Here is a 20,550-nt window from a genome sequence, read left to right as displayed (position 1 = left end):
ATGTCAAAGTAGCAAGAAATCTTCAGGACAGTGGTAAAGTGCTATATAATAGTTTTACCATTTTAATCCCTTAGATAAAGGCAGAGATGGCATGCACATCAAATCTGCAACTGCCCCAAAATTGAAAAGGAGAGTTAATGCACTGGAAAACAGAATTAGGTTCCAAAGGAAACTTGAATGGCTAGAGTAATATATTTTGCATGTGCACGTATCTATGTGTATCTATGTGTACATATGTGTTTAATATACACACATACACACACATAAGTGTGTAAAGGTCTATTCTTTACTATAAGAAAATCAACCTCAAGACCAAGGAGACATGATTCAACAACAATTGTTTTGCTGTTGGGGGAAAACCCTGGAGTTTTTAATGGTCTGCAAACTCAATGAGTCCTCAATGTGATGTAGCAGCCAAAAAAAAAAATAGTGTGAATTTGAGCTGCTTTAAAAGAGGCACAAATTCCAAGTCCATGGAGGTCATAATTTCACAATTCTATCACAAGATCCTTTGAGGTCATCTAATCTAACTCCTTCACTTTACAAATGAGCTAACTGGGCCAAAAGAGATTAAGTGACTTGCCTAATATCACAAATGCAGTAAGTGTCAGAGGTGGGATCTGAACTTATATCTATAGGCTACAAATATATTACTCTTTCCACCTTACCATGCTGCCTTTCTGCTTTTATCAGACCAATTTAATCTGGCATAACGTGTCTGGTTGGGGCACTACATTTTTAGAAAAACACTGATAAACTGTCAGATAAGCTGTGCTGAGAAGGCTTCAAGCAGAAGGCGAAGGGTCTTGAGTCTATTTAATGAGGACTGTTTTATGAAAGTGAGCACTCTTCACCTGGAGAAGAGTACTTGACAGCTTTATTCAAGTATCTGAGAGGCTGACATATGGGGAAGGTATTAGACTGTTTGGGACCATAAGGATGAACCACAGAGATGATGGAAACAGATGAGAAAGAAGGACTGAGATGTCAGGTCCCTGATTCAACAGCAGAAACTATTTGAACTATTTGTGTTCAAATTTAGCCTTAGATACTTCCTAGCTATGTGATCCTGAGCAAGTCATTTAACCCCCACTGCCTAGCTCTTACAACTCTTCTGCCTTGTCTGTTGACACAGCACTGATTCTAAGATGGAAGGTAAGGGTTATTAAAAATTATTCTAAAGTAAAAATAATTAGTGTAAAGGGACTCTGAGACCAATCATTATTCTAAAACCATTCAGACTAAATCTAATCCTTCTTCCATATGGCAGTCCTTCAAATGATAGGCAACTATCACATCCCTTATTCTTTCTAAGTCTTCTCTTCTAGAAAACAAACATCCCATTTCTTTTAGTCCTTATATGGCATGGCATCTCAGGATCATTCCCTTGTGACCACTCTCCTCTAAGAACCTTTTCAGGTTTTTCAAAATCCCTCTTAAAATGTGGTACCCACAATTGGCCACCACATTGTAATGGTCAATCAACCATAGGATTTGGAAGCAAGAAAGAAATTAATAAAACTTCTTCCAACCCTCTACACTTAAGCACTGAGTTTGGATTTCAGAAGTTGGAGACTGATCTTACCTGCTATGATTCCATCCATCTGCTCCAAAGCTGCTGCCAGCATGTCGCTGGCATCACTCATCATTTTCTAGTTTCTCTGGGGGAAAGAGTGAGGTCACAACCTGGATCTGGAAAAAAAAAAGAAACAATGACAGAATTATTTTTTTTTTTGAGTTTATAGGGTCCCTTTATTCTCAGTAAGAAAGATTGTTATTGTAGTTCAGTCATTTTTAGTTGTGTCTGACTCTTTGTGACCCCATTTGGAGTTTTCTTGGAAGATGCTGGAATCGCTTGCCATCTCCTTTTCCCAAAATGGAAATGGAGGAAAAGAGGATGAAGTGCCTTGTCCAGGATCACACAACTGGTAAGTATTTGAGGTCAGATTTGAACTCAGGTCTTCCTGACTCTAGGCATGGCACTTTATCCACTGCACCATCTAGCTGCCCATTAGAAACATTAGTCATAGACCAGTGAGGGACTCAAGCAATCTAATGACAGAATTATTAACTGCACTCAGAACTAAGTATCAATTTTTACTTGGCAAATTATGATTTCAATTATTAGTCCTGTATGCTGAAGGATTGATTCCTATTAAAGAATTTACTCATTTATTCATTCAAAGATTTTTGTCAGAGACTATATATTATTTTTAAAAGTATGCTCAGATTCAGGAGGAGACCCACAGAATACTATTATTACACCTAATAGTTGAAATTTATGGTACTTTAATGTGAGGAAAGTACATTACAGGTATTATCTTATTATAAAAATTTCTCCCTAGTCTTCTTAGATGCTATTATTGATTCATTTTTCAGATAAGGAAATTGAAGCTGGGAAAGGTTAAATGACTTCCTCAGGATCACATATAGTCAAAGTCTTCAGCAGAATCTGAGCCTAGAGTCCAGCACTTCAATCAAGTTGGTAATTCCTTTCTGTGGATGTGGTCCCACTCTGGTAACATACGGAACTATTAAGCCTTTCTAAGGTTTTAGGACAGGGAATCACAAACTATGACCTGGCTCTAGGTCTAAATCCTGCCAAATACCTGGGTTTTTACATTTTAAAATGTAATACAACTTTATTTTAAAATGTAAAAAAACATTTGTAGCTCTAGGGCAGTTTAAAAACAGGCAGCTAAGATTTGTTTCTCTGCCTGGGGTGGCCTTTGCCTACCCCTCTTTTAGATCATCAGTTTTCAAATATTTTAGTTTAAGGATCCCTTTAATGCTCAAAAATCACTGAGGACTTTTTGTCAGTAATTTCCTCAAGGTATATATATGCCTAGTAATGAGTCCCATTTATAAAAGGCTATAAACAGTAGAGTAACATTCTTTGCACAATTCCAAATTGTTTTCCAGAACAGTTGGACTAATTCACATTTCCAATAACTGCATTATATGACTGTCTTTCCATAAGCACTCTAACTTTGACTATTCCTATCTTTTGTCATCTTTTCCAATTTGTTAGATGTGAAGCAAAACCTCATAGTTGTTTTGATTTGAATTTCCCTTATTATTAGAGAGGTGAAGATAGGATTGAACTCCCTCCTTGTCTATTTCTAGCTAAGCAAATCAAGAACTTAAAGTACCCCCTACTTACCATTCAGTATGAGAGTTTACAAGTCACTTACTAGAGTAAGTGCCAACTCCAAAGGCCACTGTTCCCCCCTTCCCCCAGGGCAGAGCTAGCCAAACTGAAAGACTGCCATTGGTTTCTGTAAAGAAGGAGAAATGAAAGGAAGTGATGTGGAAAAAAAGGGGTATAAAAAGAGACCAACATGGTCTAGCATTCATTTCTTTCCTGGCTTCTGGAGAGATTGGTTCCAGAGATTAATTCCCTTCCTGGCATTTGGAGAGATTGATTCTGGAGATCCCTGCCTTGACTTGAAGGAGACCTTTTCCCTGGATCCTGCATTGGCTTGCTGGGTGAGTGGAACACCACTGGAACTTCTGCGTGAATCCACTTAGGAATAAAGGACAGCCCTGCAGGGCTGAGTCTCATACTGGAGAAGGGTTGATAGGCTTGTTAAAATATGTCTCTTTAGCTCCATTTTTCCTTTCACATCACTCCTTCACAGAAACCAATGGCAGTCTTTCAATTTGCCTAGCACTGCCCAAGGTGGGGGTGGGGAGTGGGGTGGGGTGGCATGGCGCAGTGGCCTTCAGAGTTGTTACTTACTCTAATAAGTAACTTGTGAACTCTCATACTTAATGACAAGTAGGGGTACATTAAATTCTTGATTTGATTACCTAAAAATAGACAAGGGGAGAGTTAATACTATCTTCACAGAGTCTTGAAACATTCTTTCATATGATTGTTAACAATTTATGGTTTTTTTGAGAACTATATGTTCACAGCTTTTGACTCTTAAAAAAATGTTTTGGTGGGACAGCTAGGTAGTCTGTGGATAGATAGCCAGAACTGGAATGAGGAAGACCTCAATTCAAATCTGGCCTCAGACATTTCCTAGCTGTGTGACCCTAGGCAAGTCACTTAACCCCAATTGCCTATACATTTCCTCTCTTCTCCCTTGGAATATAATAGATTCTAACATGGAAAGCAAGAGGGTTCTAAAAAATATAGTTCAGTTTTTGTTTTTGTTTTTACTTTTTACATCCCCATAACTTCTCAAGCTTCTTCCATTCCTGTTACTCTGTCCACTGAGTCTTCCCTTGCAACAAAGAAAAGCAGCCCAGAAAGACAAACTGTCCTAGCAAAAGAATTTAACAATGTATACAAAATTCCATGCCTAGAAATCCCACATTTCCAACAGAGACTGAGGAGCATGTTTCATCATCAATTTTTTGTAATCAAATCTGATTCTGATTTGTAATCAAATCTGATTTAATCTGAGTCTGTCTTTTGGCATACTTATTTGCATTATTTTAGTCATATATTTTTATATTCATTTTGTTTTCTTCACTGCATTACTTCAATGAGTCATCCAAATTTTCTTTGCATTCTTCATATCACTATTTTCTGTGCTACAATGATGCCCCATTTCCTTCATGTACAAAAATTCATTCAATCATTCTCCATCTTCTGGATATCTACTTTGCTTCCAGTTTACTAAAAAGATACTGCTATGAATATTTTGTTAATAAATGCTTGTTGATGAATGGGACCTTTTCCCCTTCTCTTTGGCCACCTTGGAATATATGTGGGAATGAATACTATAGTATCATTTCTCACCCAATTCCAAATTGATTTCCAGAAAAGCTTGAACAATTTATATCAACAGTGCATTCATGTGCTTGCTTCCCAAGGCCCCTTCAGGACTATTTTTATCTTGACTATTTGTCAACTTGATTGGATGGTATATTTTCATCTGAATTTCCTTCAATATTAGTGATTTAAAGTATTTTTCATTTGGTTGTTCCTTTTCCAAACTCCATCAGAAACTTCCCTTTTGGGGGGAAATATTCCCCAACTGAGCTTGTTTGATAATGGCAAACCTTTTCTCATCTCTTGCTACCAATGGTATCATTATCTCCATAACTATAGTGTGAAAAATAGACTCGAATACAGGACTACAATCCCCATGAGCCTTTGCTCCACTTCCCCAGAATGCCTTGTAATCTCACCTGGGCTGAGATCGAGAAGGTATTTAAGCTGATTCAAAGGCTTTTGAGGGGCTCTTGGCTCTTTGGACTTCTGTTTTGGAGCAGGCGGTCTCTTGCATGATGTGAGGTTATTTTCTCTAGGCCTCTGGCCTAGGCACATGTTTCCTACTTGTACATTCTTTAATCTTTAGCCTTTAATAAACCTCTAAAAAAATATAATACTCCTTGCAGAGAGAAACTAATTTCAGATGCCTCAGTCTCCCCATATTCCCTAAAATTTAATCTTTACATTTGGCGTAACCACTTCGGGAGAAAAAACTCTGAATCTTCTGATTTAATCTTTAATAGCTAGTACCTAGAAATTTTTTTTTTTGAGCCATATCTCTCTGGCCAAGGTTTTCTACCCTCGCAAAGCTGCTACAGGCTCTGGACCTGCTGCCCACCCCACCTGGCTCCACCCCGTCGCTTCCTGCCTGCAACCTGCAGCCCCGATCCTCCTCACCTGGTACCTGGTCCCGGCCTTGCCCACCCCCGCAGCCGCTCCTGCTCCTGGCCTCTCACCGGCCGCTGCCTGCCTATTTTTGCGCCCCAGACCCTCAAGCACGACCCCAGCCGGCTCATCACCCAGATCCTTGGAGCAGATCGCTCAGGACTCATTGCGCCAGCTGGTAACAGTATTGGCCACGTGGGCGGAGGGGAGAGACAAGAGGGAAAGGAGACCTGGTAATTTTCCCTTAGGCTAAGCCTCCACGTGGCTGGGGGTATTGGCCACAGGGGTATCAGAGAGGGGAAAGAGAGAAAAGACTAGAGAGAAGAAACAGATCTTTTCAAACAGAAACCTAAAAAGCAATGGGCTGTTTAAAAGGATTTTTGGCTCTTCTGGCAATTTCATTGATTTTGCCTGCCTGTCTGGGAGCAGACTCAGCCCAAAGATTCAACTTTAACTTTGGGGAGGAAAATGGGTGGCCCCGCGAACTGGAAGCCAGGCCCAGAGACCGGAGGTCTCTAGTTAAAATCTGGCCTCCGATGCTTCCCAGCTATGGGGCCCTGGACGGATCCCTTGAACCCCTTAGCCTAGCCTTTACTACTCTACCTTCGGACAATAGACATTTAAATGGATAATTAAAAACAAACAAACAAACAAAAAAACCCAAGGAACTTTGAAGAGACTAAAGGTTATATTCTAAGGCATTTCAAACTCCAATGGTTTATAAAAAAATCTCTGTATTCTATTGCATTTTTTGTTATGGTTTAACTTTGTGATTTTAAGTTCATATATTACTGGATTGAATATTATTCTGTGAACTGAAGGTTGATTGAATTTATTTTGAATGTACTGAGTTTTAAAATTCTATTGTTTTCCCCCTATAACTGTGTTGAACAAATATTATTGTGAATAGGCCCATATATGAAAAAACAGCTTTTTTTTATTTTGCCGAGGATAGATGGAATTCAGAACTGGTTATAATTGTATTAACAACCTTTGGAATTTTAATGTGCTAAATACCTCAAATGATTTGATTTTAAGGGTTTTTTAAATATGATTTTTGGAATTTTTTTTAACAATCTGGTTATTTTTGCCTGCCCCTACCACGAGATAAGGCCCATTAGCTGAAGTGAAATGTATTTTATAAACCCCCAACCTTCCCACATGTGAATGGAAGTTGGGGCAGTTAATCTCAGGGCATTTGTATCCCTAAAAGCCTCCAAAAAAGGAGCATCCCTTTATTTATGCTTTTCAGCTCACTACATTACTTCTACCAGAATGATATATAGATTTCTTGATTATGTTCTAAACCCAAGATGAGTTTTACTTTGTTTTAAAAAATATGTTTATTACCAAGGTTGAAAGATTGCTGTTTGTAAAAATTGTGACAAATGTCCATCAATTCATAGGTTTTAAAAATGTCATACAGCAACTTATGTGAAATATGAAAGTGTGTTTGTTTGCTATTGTAATTAATTGGGCTATTGAGAATTTTGGGGATTTTGATACCTACATATTTGTACTACTGTATTTTTAAAGATGAAAAAATTGTTAACCTTGTTCAATTCATTTGCCTTCTACTCACAGTGATCATGGCCAGATACAAAGAGGAAATGGATCTCATTTTTTGGTGAGAAAGCCTTGTATTTTATATTTTCTTAACTGACACAGAGTGTCAATGATTATAAGCTATATTTTTGAATTTTTAAAGCTCTTTTATTATTATATTTTTCTTGCATGTGCAATATACTTTTTCAGTTTTTTTTATTATTTTTTCTCTCCTTTTTATATTTGAAGCACATGTCACCAGTATTAAGATTTTCTTTAACGTTTTGATTTTTAAGTTTAAGATACATTTGCTAATACATGCTAAAAGGCTTGTGACTATAAAAATGATGCCACTAATTATTTAAATAAATGATGGGACTTTGCTTAATGATTCTGTCTGATTCCAGGACAAGAGATACACACAAGAGCCTTTCATAGGGCCAAAGAAAGGCCAATCTAGGATGGATTGATGCACTTCTAGGCCAATACAAAGGTCTTGAACCTAGTGTGAAGACTCGAGGTTACTATGTTTAACATGTGTTAAGACATAGGCTTTCCTTGTATCCACACTCACCCTGAAGATACTCACAGTTGAGTATCCCCGAAACCTTGGCTCCTATAATCTGGTCCCCTTTTCTGCCTCTCATAGTGTGGTACCTTTCTGTAGTCCTGCCACTCATTGGGTAAATGCATCATTACTTAGATCATTTTGATTGGGCCCTGATTGAAGGACCTGTTATAATTTATTTTTCTTTTTACTTGGAATTTTTACACATAAGACTTTGATAGTCTATATTTTCATCCAGAAATTTTTCTTGTCTTTTGGATTTTCTGATGTCTTTTTAATATCTCTTGCCAATTGATTCATATACCTCATACCTCAGCCAAGCATCCCTAACTGATTCTGAATCTTTCAATCACCCACAACACGGGGGAATGTAAAAAAAATCATTATTTAAATTGCAAAGTTTAAATTCCTTTTGAGAAGAATTTTAGGTATAGAAGATGCTAACTCTCTGAATCCAGAACTGAACTGTTGGAGAAGCCACCATGAAGAAGCCTCCAGACCACAAGTTGTACAAAATTGAACTTTGGGTGTGGTTGATTGAACATTTATTTGTATGTATACTTTTATGCCAAAGGGGACTGCCCCCTAACGGCTTTTTGTCAATGTGTTCAGCAACTATTGGTTTTATTCTTTTCTTTCTCTTATCCTCAAATTATTGTAATCTTTAAATTGATTATGTTTTCATGATCTTTTGGAAAAAAATTAATTTTTTTTTGCAAATGATCATACGGGGGAATGTGAAAAATAGACTCAAATACAGGACTACAATTCCCATGAGCCTTTGCTCCACTTCCCCAGAATGCCTTGTAATCTCACCTGGGCTGAGATCGAGAAGGTATTTAAGCTGATTCAAAGGCTTTTGAGGGGCTCTTGGTCTTTTGGACTTCCGTTTTGGAGCAGGCTCGTCTCTTGCGTGATGTGAGGTTATTTTGTCTAGGCCTCTGGCCTAGGCACATGTTTCCTACTTGTACATTCTTTAATCTTTAGCCTTTAATAAACCTCTAAAAAAATATAATACTCCTTGCAGAGAGAAACTAATTTCAGATGCCTCAGTCTCCCCATATTCCCTAAAATTTAATCTTTACAATAGCAAATAACCTACTTTTATGTAAAAGACTGAGTTTGACTTCTGTAAACTCCCTTATTTCCATTCTTCTTTCATTCATTCAAAGACTATTCATTTTTCCTCTTTTCGTTCTCAAAGGTATCTACAATTCTCACTAAGTCCAATAGCTTGTGTCTTGATGAAGCATCTTTCAGTTTGCAAAGTACTTTACCCATATTATCTCACTTCATCCTCACAACAACCTTGGAAAGGGAGGGGATATTGTAGTCCCTGTTTTATAGATGAAAAGACTGGGACAGACAGAAGTTGAATGAATTGCAATGGTTCACAAGGCTGATGAGTATCTGATGTAGGATTTAACTCAATCTTCCTGACTCTGGACCCAACATACTGTTCACTGTTCCATCTAGCAGCTTCATACTACCTATATTCTTGATCCTTTCCTCTCCTACTTCCTCCTAGACCAGTGGTTCTCAACCTTTCTAATGCCATGACACCACAATACAGTTCCTCATGTTGTGGTGCCCCCAAACCAAAAAATTATTTTGGTGGCTACTTCAAAACTGTAATTTTGCTACAGTTATGATTCGGAATGTAAATACCTGATATGCATTATGTATTCTCATTGCTACAAATCAAACATAATTTAAACATAGTGATTAATCACAAAAACAATATTTAATTATATGTTGAGAAATATTAATCTAGCAAGAGGCAGCCTGAGCGCTGGGGTGGGAGGTAGGTCCTGCCTTGGGAGGGCGTCCGCAGACACTGCCTTCTTCTTCCTGTTGTCTCCCTCCAGCTCGAGCTGAGGCTTCACTTTTGTGGGGTTACTTGGCTCCGTTATCCGCTCCAGGAATTATTTGCTCCAGGACTTGTTCTTAACTCCTCTGTAGCCAGAGCCCAGGTGCTCTCTCTGGGCTTCTGTTTGAGTTCGGTCTCCAGGCAACAGGGTAAATCCATCGCCCCTCATAGGGGGAAGGCTGCTGATAGGTAACTAATATTAGTACAATGTGTGGGCAGCAGGGTATCGTTCTTTCCTAGATCTTGCTGTAAAGTAGCTCAATTTCTCAGTGGCTAAAGCCATTGGAAATATGTATTTGAGAACCGCTGTCCTAGACTTTGCTCAAGGCATCATCTCCTCTCTCCCTCCAATTTCCAGTCTGTCTTTCATTGACAGTGCCCAACACATCTGCTAACATGCTTAGTTCTCCACAATTCTTATATTGCCCTTGTGACCATTCTAAATATCTAGAAAACTCATCTACCACTAGAAATCAGATTAAAAGCAATGACTTATCATGGTTTTAGAGGTCTGAAGGTGAAATACCCTCGTTGTGGTAGAGAGGTAGAGACTGACTACAAGTAGTGAATGTTGTATAAGTTGGTAAATGCTGTCACCATTTTTCTTAACTAGTTTTCTTTCTAGGTAGAGATCTATACAGATGATGGTAGTTATTACAAAATGCTAATATATTATTGGTTATAAAAAAACAAAAAAACCCACAACTACTCTTTTGAAACTATTATCTCTAAGGCCATTGACAATAATCAAATCCAATGATCTTTTCCCAGTCTTTAATCTTTCACCCCTTGTGTATTTTGACCCTGTAGATTATTTCATCAATGGGGCCTCTTTTTTCTTGGAGTTAGAAATAACACCTTCCCACCTCCCATTCTCCTCTCACTATAATGACTCCAGAAATAGCCCCCCTCCCCAGTTATTTCAATATGTGCCAGAGCTCTGTGCTTTGTTCTCTTCTCCTTTTTCTACATTCTCTTCTTTGGAAATCTCATAAGATCCCTCAGCTTCAACTGTCACTTCTGTAAAAATGGTTCTCAAATCCTTTTTTTTAAACCCTTACCTTCTGTGTTAGAATCAATACTGTGAATTGTTTCCAAGGCAGAAGAGTGGTAAGGGCTAGGCAATGAAATGGTGGTTAAGTGACTTGCCCAGGTTCACAAAGCTAGAAAGCATCAGAGGTCATATTTGAACTCAGGACCTCTTGTGCCTAGCCCTTACTCTCAATTCACTGAGCCACTTAGCTGCCCCGCAAATCCTCATCTCCAACAACTTATCTGTCATCTGATTGTTAGGCTCCCACCTCTTACTACTTTAAGGATATTATTACATAATCTAGACACCATTCAAACTGAAAAATTTTCTGACCCTGAAACACATTCTGAATTCTCACAGCTTCTTGCTTTTGCACATAGAATGTTCTTCCTTCATCTTTTTGACTCTTAAGTTCCTGCCAATTCCATGAAGCTCAGCTGGTGAAGCCTTCTCCAATCTCTGTTGTTGGTAATGACTTCCCTCCATGATTCACATAGCACTTTGTTTTGTAACCCATGGAATATGATGCTCTCCCTGTTGCACCTTGCCCACTTACTAGGTAAAATATAAGTTCTTATACCATCAATCAGCATTTATTAAGTACCTACAATGCACACAAAGATATGAAACTGTGACTGCCATCGAGAAACTTATAGTATATCTTAATTAAATTTTATAATTTCTACTTGTCTAGCATAGTGATTTACACACAGTTGGCATTTAAGAAATATTTGATGCTAAAACAATTATTGAAAAGCTTTAATTTATACAGGTTATATCTACTGATATTTACTATATTAGAAAGTAAAACTGATATATTACTAAACATTATGCATAATTTAAAAGTAATTGTAAATCCATTACATTAGCATAATATACTGTGTGAAAAATATATTTTCTAAAACAAAAATATTTAATGAGAATTGTTTTATATATTTTTGCAGATCTCCTTAATGCCTATCTAATAGAAGATAACTGGATTCTCATATGGGCTTCTGCATTCAATCTGTTGTGTTTTAGCTGTTTTAGCTGTGAAATATATGAAAATATATGAAAAACATCTAGTCTTACACAAATAAATAGTTAAAAAGGGAAGGACTATTTCAATAAGCAAGCAATTTCTTAGTGCCATTATGGAAGTAGTTTTGACATCATCAGGGGATCCAAGGACACATTTGGAAAAGTACTATCTTAGAGGGTTCTATCTAGGTCACTGAAAGCACAAAGGTCTCTGCAATCAAGTCGGATCTTGGGATTCTCTGGAATCTTACAGGATTCAAGTAAAACTTTATTAATCTCTGTTAAGTACTCTGATGTGGATTTAGAACAAGAAGGCAAAAAGTTGTATAAAATACATTATTTTGAATAAATAGACTTAGATGAGAAGTAAATTTTTCAAAAGAGATTAGTTGTATTCATGAATGAGGTTAGTCAAGCTATTTGAAAAAAGGAGGAGGGATTTATGCTAGGTTGTAGAGTTGTGGTCCCCCCCCCCCCCCAAGTGAAAAAATTAGAATGATTTTGTGATTAATGACATGTCCAGGACTAAAACTCTCCAAGTCTATGAGAATGCCTACAAGTTCAGGCGTAGCAATTTGTGTCTCTGTTACTAAGTAGATAAATCTAATCTCTTGTTTGAGGTTCACAAAAAGATTTGCAGCTGTGGCAAATAGAGGCTTCTCTGTGCAAATATTCCCTCTACTTTAGATGAAGAAATTAGGGCCAAGAGAAGTAAAATCCCTTGTTTAAGATCACATGGTAAAGCCAAGCTTATAACCTAGATAAACTTGTTGTTGCTGTTGAACACAATGTGTGTGTATGTGTGTGTGTGTGTGTGTGTGTGAGACAGAGAGACAGAGACAGAGACAGAGATAGAGATAGACAGAATAAATTTAGGTATCAAACTTTAGAGTAAAAAACTCAAAACCAGAAGAAAACCTAGAAGAAAGTATGAGATAGTAGAACTATCTATGCATTTCCTTCAATCACTTGACTCGATGTAACTAAATAGCTTAAATTCCCTCTCATTTTAAGATGAACACATCATGGAGGTATAGATAAAACTAATAAGTTATTTAAAACAAGCAAAGCCCCCCCCCCCAAAGACATATGTGACATCTACAAAATTCACATTAAAAGAATACTGAAACTTCAAAATAGTAAGAAATATATGTATATTTCTTACTATTGTGTGATGTATACATATATAGATGTATATATCAAGCCCAAACTTTTTTTTTCCATTTGAATTAGTTTATTTAGTCAATTTAGAACATTATTCCTTGGTTACAATAATTACATTGTTTCCCTCCCTCCCCTCCACCCACCCTTCCCATAGCCAACGTGCATTTTCATTGGGTATTACTTGTGTCCTTGATCAGAACCTATTTCCATGCTGTTGTTTGCACTAGGATGTTCATTTAGAGTCTACATCCTCAACCACATCCTTCAACCCATGTATTCAAGCAGTTTTCTTTGGTGTTTTTGCTCCCAGGGTGTTTCCTCTGGATGTGGATAGTGGTTTTTCTCATTGATCCCTCCATGTTGTTCAAGGGTCATTGCATTGCCACTAATGGAGAAGTCCATTACATTCGATTGTACCACAGTGTATCAGTCTCTGTGTACAGTGTTTTCCTGGTTCTGCTCCTCTCACTCTGCATCAATTCCTGGAGGTGGTTCCAGTCCCCATGGAAGTCCTCCACTTATTATTCCTTTGAGAACAATAGTATTCCATCCCCAACATATACCACAATTTGTCCAGCCATTCCCCAATTGAAGGGCATCCCCTCATTTTCCAATTTTTGGCCACCGCAAAGAGCGCAGCTATGAATATTCTTGTACAAGTCTTTTTCCTTATAATCTCTTTGGAGTACAAACCCAGCAGTGCTATGGCTGGATCAAAGGGCAGACAGTCTTTTATCGCCCTTTGGGCATAGTTCCAAATTGCCCTCCAGAATGGTTGGATCAATTCACAACTCCACCAGCAATGAATTAATATCCCGACTTTTCCACATCCCCTTCAACATTCATTACTTTCCTTTGCTGACATGTTAGCCAATCGGCTAGGTGTGAGGTGATATCTTGCAGTTTTTCTCTGCATTTTCTCTGCATTTCTCTGATTATAAGAGATTTAGAACACTTTTTCATGTCATTAATAGGTTTGATTTCTTTAATTGAAAATTGCCTATTCATGTCCCTTGCGAATTTATCAATTGGAGAGTGGCTTAATTTTTTGGTACAATTGGTTTAGCTCTTTATAAATTAGAGTATTTAGACCTTTGTCAGAGGTTTTTGTAATGAAGATTGTTTCCCAATCCATTGCTTCCCTTCTAATTTTGGAAGCATTAGTTTTGTTTGTACAAAAACTATTTAATTTTATGTAATCAAAATTATTGATTTTACATTTTGTTGTTTTTTCTAGCTCTTGCTTGGTTTTAAAGTCTCTCGTTTCCCAAAGATCTGACAAGTATACTAGTCTATATTCACCTAATTTCCTTATAGTTTCCTTCTTTATATTCAGGTCATTCACCCATTCTGAGTTTATCTTGATGTAGGGTGTGAGATTTTGATCTAAACCAAATCTCTCCCATACTGTCTTCCAATTTTCCCAGCAGTTTTTATCAAATAGTGGGTTTTGGTCCCCAAAACTAGGAACATTGGGCTTATCATAGACTGTCTTGCTGAGGTCATTTACCCCAAGTCTATTCCACTGATCCGCCTTTCTGTCTCTTAGCCAGTTGATAACCACTGCTTTATAGTAGAGTTCGAGATCTGGGACTGCAAGACCTTCCTTTGCATTTTTTTTTTCATGACTTCCCTAGATATCCTTGATCTTTTGTTCTTCCAAATGAACTTTGTTATGATTTTTTCTAATTCAGTAACAAAGTTTTTTGGTAGTTCAATGGGTATGGCACTAAATAAGTAAATTAATTTGGGTAAGATTGTCATTTTTACTATGTTAGCTCATCCCACCCATGAGCAATCAATGTTTCTCTAATTGTTTAGATCTAGTTTTAATTGTGAGGAGAGTGTTTTGTAGTTGTGTTCATATAGTTCCTGTGTTTGTCTCGGCAGATAGATTCCTTTCAATTTTATTTCAATAATAATAATAAATAAATTTCAAAATTTATTCAATTTTATATTGTCTAGGATGATTTTATTATAGGGTGATTTATTTATGAATGGAATTTCTTTCTAATGCTTGCTGCTGAAATGGGATGGTGATATATAGAAATGCTGATGACTTATGCGGGTTTATTTTGTATCCTGCAACTTTGTTAAAATTGTTGATTGTTTCAACTAGCTTTTTGGTTGATTCTCTAGGATGCTATAAGTAAACCATCATATCATCTGCAGAGAGATAGCTTAGTCTCCTCATTGCCAATTTTAAAACCTTCAATTTCTTTTTCTTCTCTAATTGCTACTGCTAGTGTTTCTAGTACAATGTTAAATAATAGAAATGATAATGGGCATCCTTGTTTCACTCCTGATCTTATTGGGAAGGCTTCTAGTTTATCCCCATTGCAGATGATGTTTGCTGATTGTTTTAGATATATATTATTATTTTTAGGAAAGGTCCTTCTATTCCTATACTTTCGAGTGTTTGCAGTAGGAATGGGTGTTGTATTTCTGCATCTATTGAGATAATCATGTGATTTTTGTCAGTTTACTTATTAATATGGTCTATTATGTGGATGGTTTTCCTAATATTGAACCATCCTTGCATTCCTGGTATGAATCCTACCTGGTCACAGTGAATATCCCTTGCGATGACTTGCTGGAGGGTTTTTGCTAGTATCCTATTTAAGATTTTTACATCTATATTCATTAAGGTCTATAGTTTTCTTTCTCTGTTTTTGACCTGCCTAGCTTTGGGATCAGTACCATGTTTGTGTTGTAAAATGAATTTTGTAGAACTCCTTCTTTGCTTATTCTGTCAAATAGTTTGTATAATATTGGGATTAGTTGTTCTTTGAATGTTTGATAGAATTCATTTTTGAATCCATCTGGACTTGGGTTTTTTTTCTTAGGGAGTTCTTTGATGGCTTGTTCAATTTCTTTTTCTGATATTAGGTTGTTTAGGTAATTTATTTCTTCCTCTGTTAGTCTAGGCAGTTTATATTTTTGTAAGTATTCATCTACATCACCTATATCGCTATGTTTTTCGCCATATAATTGGGCATAATAGTTTCTAATGATTGCCTTAATTTCCTCTTCATTAGAGGTGAGGTCTACCTTTTCATCTTGGATACTGTCAATTTAATTTTCTTCTTTCCTTTTTTTAAATTAGACTGACCAGTACTTTCTCTATTTATGTGTTTCTTTCAAAGTACCAGCTTGTAGTCTTGTTTATTAAATCAATAGTTCTTTCAATTTTATTAAATTCTCCTTTGATTTTTAGGATCTCTAATTTAGTCTTCATCTGAGAATTTTTAATTGATTCACTTTCTAGTTTTTTAATTTGCATGCCCAATTCATTGACCTCTGCTCTTAATTTGTTAATATATGAACTCAAGGATATAAATTTCCCCCTGAGTACTAATTTGGCTGCATCCCATTGGTTTTGAAAGGATGTCTCAACATTGCCATTCTCTTTAATGAAGTTATTGTTTCTACTATTTGTTCTTTAACTAACCAGTTTTGGAGAATTGTATTCCCAATTAATTTCCAATTAATTTTTGATTTACCTCTCCATGTGCCCTTACTATTATTTTCATTGCATTGTGATCTAAGAAGGTTGCATTTATTATTTCCGCTCTTTTGAACTTGTTTGCAATGCTTTTATGCCCTAATACGTGGTCAATTTTTGTGAATGTACCATGTCCTGTTGAAAAGAAGGTGCATTCTTTTTTGTCCCTATTTATTTTTCTCCACATGGCTACTAACTCTAATTTTTCTAAGATTTCATTTACTTCTCTTAACTTTCTTATTAATTTTTTGGTTTGATTTATCTAGTTCGGATAGAGGAAGATTCAGGTCTCCCACTAGTATTGTTTTTCTATCTATTTCATCCTTGAGCTCTACTAGTTTCTCCTTTAGAAATTTGGATGCTATGCCATTTGGTGCATATATGTTGAATAGTGATATTTCCTCATTGTCTATACTGCCTTTTATCAGGATGTAATTATGTTTCCTATCCCTTTTAACTAGATTTATTTTTCTTTGGCTTTGTCAGATATGATTGCGACTCCTGCCTTCTTTTTAACAGTTGATGCTCAATAAATTTGGCTCCATCCTCTTACTTTTACCCTATGCGTATCTAACTTCCTCATGTGTGTTTCTTGCAGTCAGTATATGGTAGGGTTTGGGATTCTAATCTACTCTGCTATTCGCTTGCGTTTTATGGGTGAGTTCATTCCATTCACATTCAGAGTTATGACTACTAGCTGTGTATTTCCCAGCATTTTGATTTCTACTCCTGGTCCTGCCTTTTCTTCTTTCACTATTGTCTTCTATACCAATGTTTGTTTTTAATCAGTCCCCCTAGTTCCCACCGTTATATTACTTCCCTTTCTAACCCCCTCCCTTCTTATTCCCATCTTATTTTCTTTACAGTCCTTTTAAACTACCTCCCCACCCTCTTCCTCCCTTGTATTGCTGACCTCCCCACCAGTCTGTTTGTTACCCTTTTACTTCCCTATAAGGCACAAATCTATTCTCTGCCCCAATGGATTGGACTGTTCTTCCCTCTTTGGGCAATTTCAGAGCACGTAACAGTTGAGTATTTCTTATCTCCAACCTCTTTACCCTTCCAGTGTATTGATGTTCTTCCCCTCCTGCCATGAGCTTCTTTGTGATATATAAATTTACACCCATCTGCTTCTTTTCCCATTTCTTTTTATTAACCTCTTTTTTTTAGCTCTAGTTGTGTATATATATATATGCATATATATTTATGCATGCATATATCTATATACCTATTTCTGTCTTGTCCTTTCATCCTATACACTTTTTCACTGTTCCCTCTAAGTGTAATCCTTCTCACTGCCCAGGTGAAAGCCACAATTTTTAAGAGTTACCAATGACCTCTTTTCTTACAGATATATTACATTTTAACTTATTGAGTCTTAAAAAAGGGGGGGGGGCATTTGTTATGTTTTGTTTTTCTTTTACCCCTCTTTTTTAAATTATTTTTTGATGATTCTCTTGAGTTCTGTGCTTGAGCATCGAATTTTCTGCTCAGGTCTGGTCTTTTCTTCACAAATTCTTGGAATTCTTCTATTTTGTTGAATGACCATACTTTGCCCTATAAGAATATAGTCAGTTTTGCTGGGTAGTTGATTCTTGGTTGCAGACCTAGTTCCTTTGCTTTCCGGAATATCATATTCCATGCCTTTCGGTCCTTCAGTGTGGATGCAGCCAGATCTTGTGTTATCCTCACTGTGGTTTCATGGTATCTGAATGACTTTTTCTTGGCAGCTTGTAATATCTTTTCTTTGGTCTGATAGTTCTTGAGTTTGGCTATAACATTTCTGGGTGTTGTCAGTTGGGGATTAAGAACAGGAGGTGATCTGTGGATTCTTTCAATCTCCACTTTTCCCTCTTGTTCGAGAATATCGGGGCAGTTTTCCTGAATAATTTACTGTAGTACTGTGTCCAGGATTTTTTTTTTTGTCATGGTCTTCTGGTAGACCAATGATTCTTAAATTGTCTTAAATTGTCTCTCCTTGAATGATTTTCTAAATCCTCTGTTTTGTGAATGAGATGCTTCATATTTTCCTCAATTTTTTAATTCTTTTGGTTTTGTTTTATAGTGTCCAGCTGCCTTGTGAGGTCACTTGGTTCTAGTTGTTGTATTCTGGTTTTTAAAAACTGGATTTCATCCCTGGCTTTTTGGTCATCCTTCTCCTTCTGGTCTGATTTTCTTTGCAGGTAATCTTTCATTCTCTTTACCTCATGTCTCATCTCCTTTGCCTCATTTTTCATCTTCTTTGCCTCATCTTTCATCTCCTTTGCATCATTTTCCAGCTGGTTGATTTTGGCTTTCAAGACACTATTTTCTGTTTCCAGATGACTTATCTTAGTTTTAAAATTCTTGTCCCAGTTTTCTTCATCCTCTCTTAGTTGTGTTTTGAATTGCATTTTGAGTTCTTCCAAAGCCTGTGTCCAATTCGCTGGGATTTCTGTTTTATTACTTGCATCCTCCTGAGTATTGTTTGTTCTTGGTTAGTTGCCTGAGCAGAAGCTGTCAATTGTAGTTTCTTTTTTCTTTTTCTGTTGTTTGCTCATATTTACCCCTTCTTTGCTCCCCATATTTGTCTGTGTTCTTGCTCCTCTCTGTTTTTTGGTTTTGGGGCTTTCTGTCAGTCTCCCCTCTTGGAGCTTTGTCAGATCTCTCAGTGCAATCTCTGGGGGAGGAGTGTTGGAGTTTGTCCTTCCCTCTCCTCTGGAGGCTTTTGATTGCATTAAAGTCCAGCAGTCAGTGTTGCAGCTTAGGCTTCCCTGAGTTCTCAAAACTATTCATGGGATTAAGTTCAGCTGGGTTGGGCTAGGTGTGCTCTGAGACCAAAAACCTGGAAGGCTGGAGCAGTATGGAAGATCTCCAAGGCTCTGCCAGCTCCCTCTCCAGCTCCTTCCCTACCGTCTGTGCTCGACGCTCCAAGCTTGGTGCTGCCCTTCCTGCAAGGTACACCCTCCAGACCAGCACCTTTGTCCGCCCAGAGGGGTTCCCACTGCCACTGGAGGCCCAACACTCTAGGTGAGTGGGGGGTGGTGGTGGTGGTGGAATGGGTCCTGGGACCTTCCTTCTTCCTTCCCCTTAAACCCGAGTGTTCTCAGATTCCGGCTTTTGGGGAGGGCGTACCTTTTCAATTGAGTCCATCAGGAGGGTTCCTTGGCTCTGTCCTGTTGTTGGGTTTGATTTTCAGTCCCCTAGGAGCATTCAGTTTGTGATCGGGAAGGAAGGGTTTTCAGAGGTTTGAACTTCTGCTCCTTCTATGCAGCTATCTTGACTCTGCCTCTCCAAGTCCAAACATGTAAACAAGTTATTTTTCAAATAGGACAAGAAAAATTTCCATTGAGATCAGCTGCACATTTCTTTCCTGTTTCTAATCCTAGAAACATTTCAGGTAATGTTAAGACTGAAGGTGTGGGAAACACTGGCCTAATTATTGCTTGTGCTATTTCTAACTTAGTAAAAAGCACTTGGGCTTTTGACTCCATCCTTTAATCAAGCATTAATTTAGCAGCAGTGGAAAAAACCCCAAAGTACAATTCTATATGGCTTGTAAGTCCATTCCATGTTCAGATGGCCTAAACTGTTGAGTTAAAGGGTACTGCTGCTAATATGTTCCTGGGGGCTATTTTATTTCCAGGGTATTTTTGGATGTGAAGAAGCTGTATAAAGTAATACCTTTTTGTTGCCTCCAATGGAAGTCTTTTCATTCCTATCTTTGCCCTGGTCATGAGTAAGGGCTTGTGCCTTAAATAACATCTTCTTTCACCCTTCCCCCACACAAACACACATTGCTCTATTATGCCAGTGTCTTGGTGAGACAAAAATATTGAATAATAATACGTTTTTCCAGAAATGGGTGAGGAAGACAGACCAAAAGGGAAACAGGGAAAAGCAAAGCCAAAGGGGAAAAGGACCTAGCTAAACGAGAGTCAAGAACATGAAGGAAAAAAGCTATCCACAGGTATCAGGTAGGTTATCTACAGAACAGAACATAGTGCTGTACCTCAAGTCCAAATACACAGACCCTTATTTTCCTCAAGAAGAGAGACAAAGGGTGATTACAGAATCAGATGGTAATGTGGGTTGGAACTGAGAAGCCAAACTTAAGATTAACTTTTTAAAAGCCAGACCCTAACTATAACCTATGTAGTTCAACTATTTGCATATAATCTGTATAAACTGTAAAAAACAATCCATGCACTATAAATGGTTAAGTGCATGATGGGACTCTCTTGAGAAG

At 37.4% G+C, this 20,550-nt stretch overlaps 1 protein-coding gene across 16 annotated transcripts in view; it reads right to left on the bottom strand.

The window, feature by feature from the left end:
* The window catches only part of PPFIBP1 (PPFIA binding protein 1), a 238,084-nt gene that overhangs the window by 88,295 nt on the left and 129,239 nt on the right, over nucleotides 1-20,550 (bottom strand). For 15 of the 16 annotated variants that reach the window (XM_001363771.4, XM_016425613.2, XM_056797652.1 and 12 more), the window contains one exon: nucleotides 1,586-1,692. In XM_001363771.4, the coding sequence (XP_001363808.1) occupies nucleotides 1,586-1,649 (64 nt within the window). In that variant the 5' untranslated portion in view covers nucleotides 1,650-1,692. Of the gene's footprint in view, nucleotides 1-1,585; nucleotides 1,693-5,148; nucleotides 5,395-20,550 lie in introns of those variants that run through there. The other variant, XM_056797643.1, reaches the window with a different exon arrangement.

Source organism: Monodelphis domestica, chromosome 5 (genome assembly GCF_027887165.1).
Source record: "Monodelphis domestica isolate mMonDom1 chromosome 5, mMonDom1.pri, whole genome shotgun sequence".
Classification (NCBI taxonomy): Eukaryota; Metazoa; Chordata; class Mammalia; order Didelphimorphia; family Didelphidae; genus Monodelphis; species Monodelphis domestica.
Note: the sequence above shows the minus strand (reverse complement) of the source record. Positions and strands in the feature narration are given on the sequence as shown.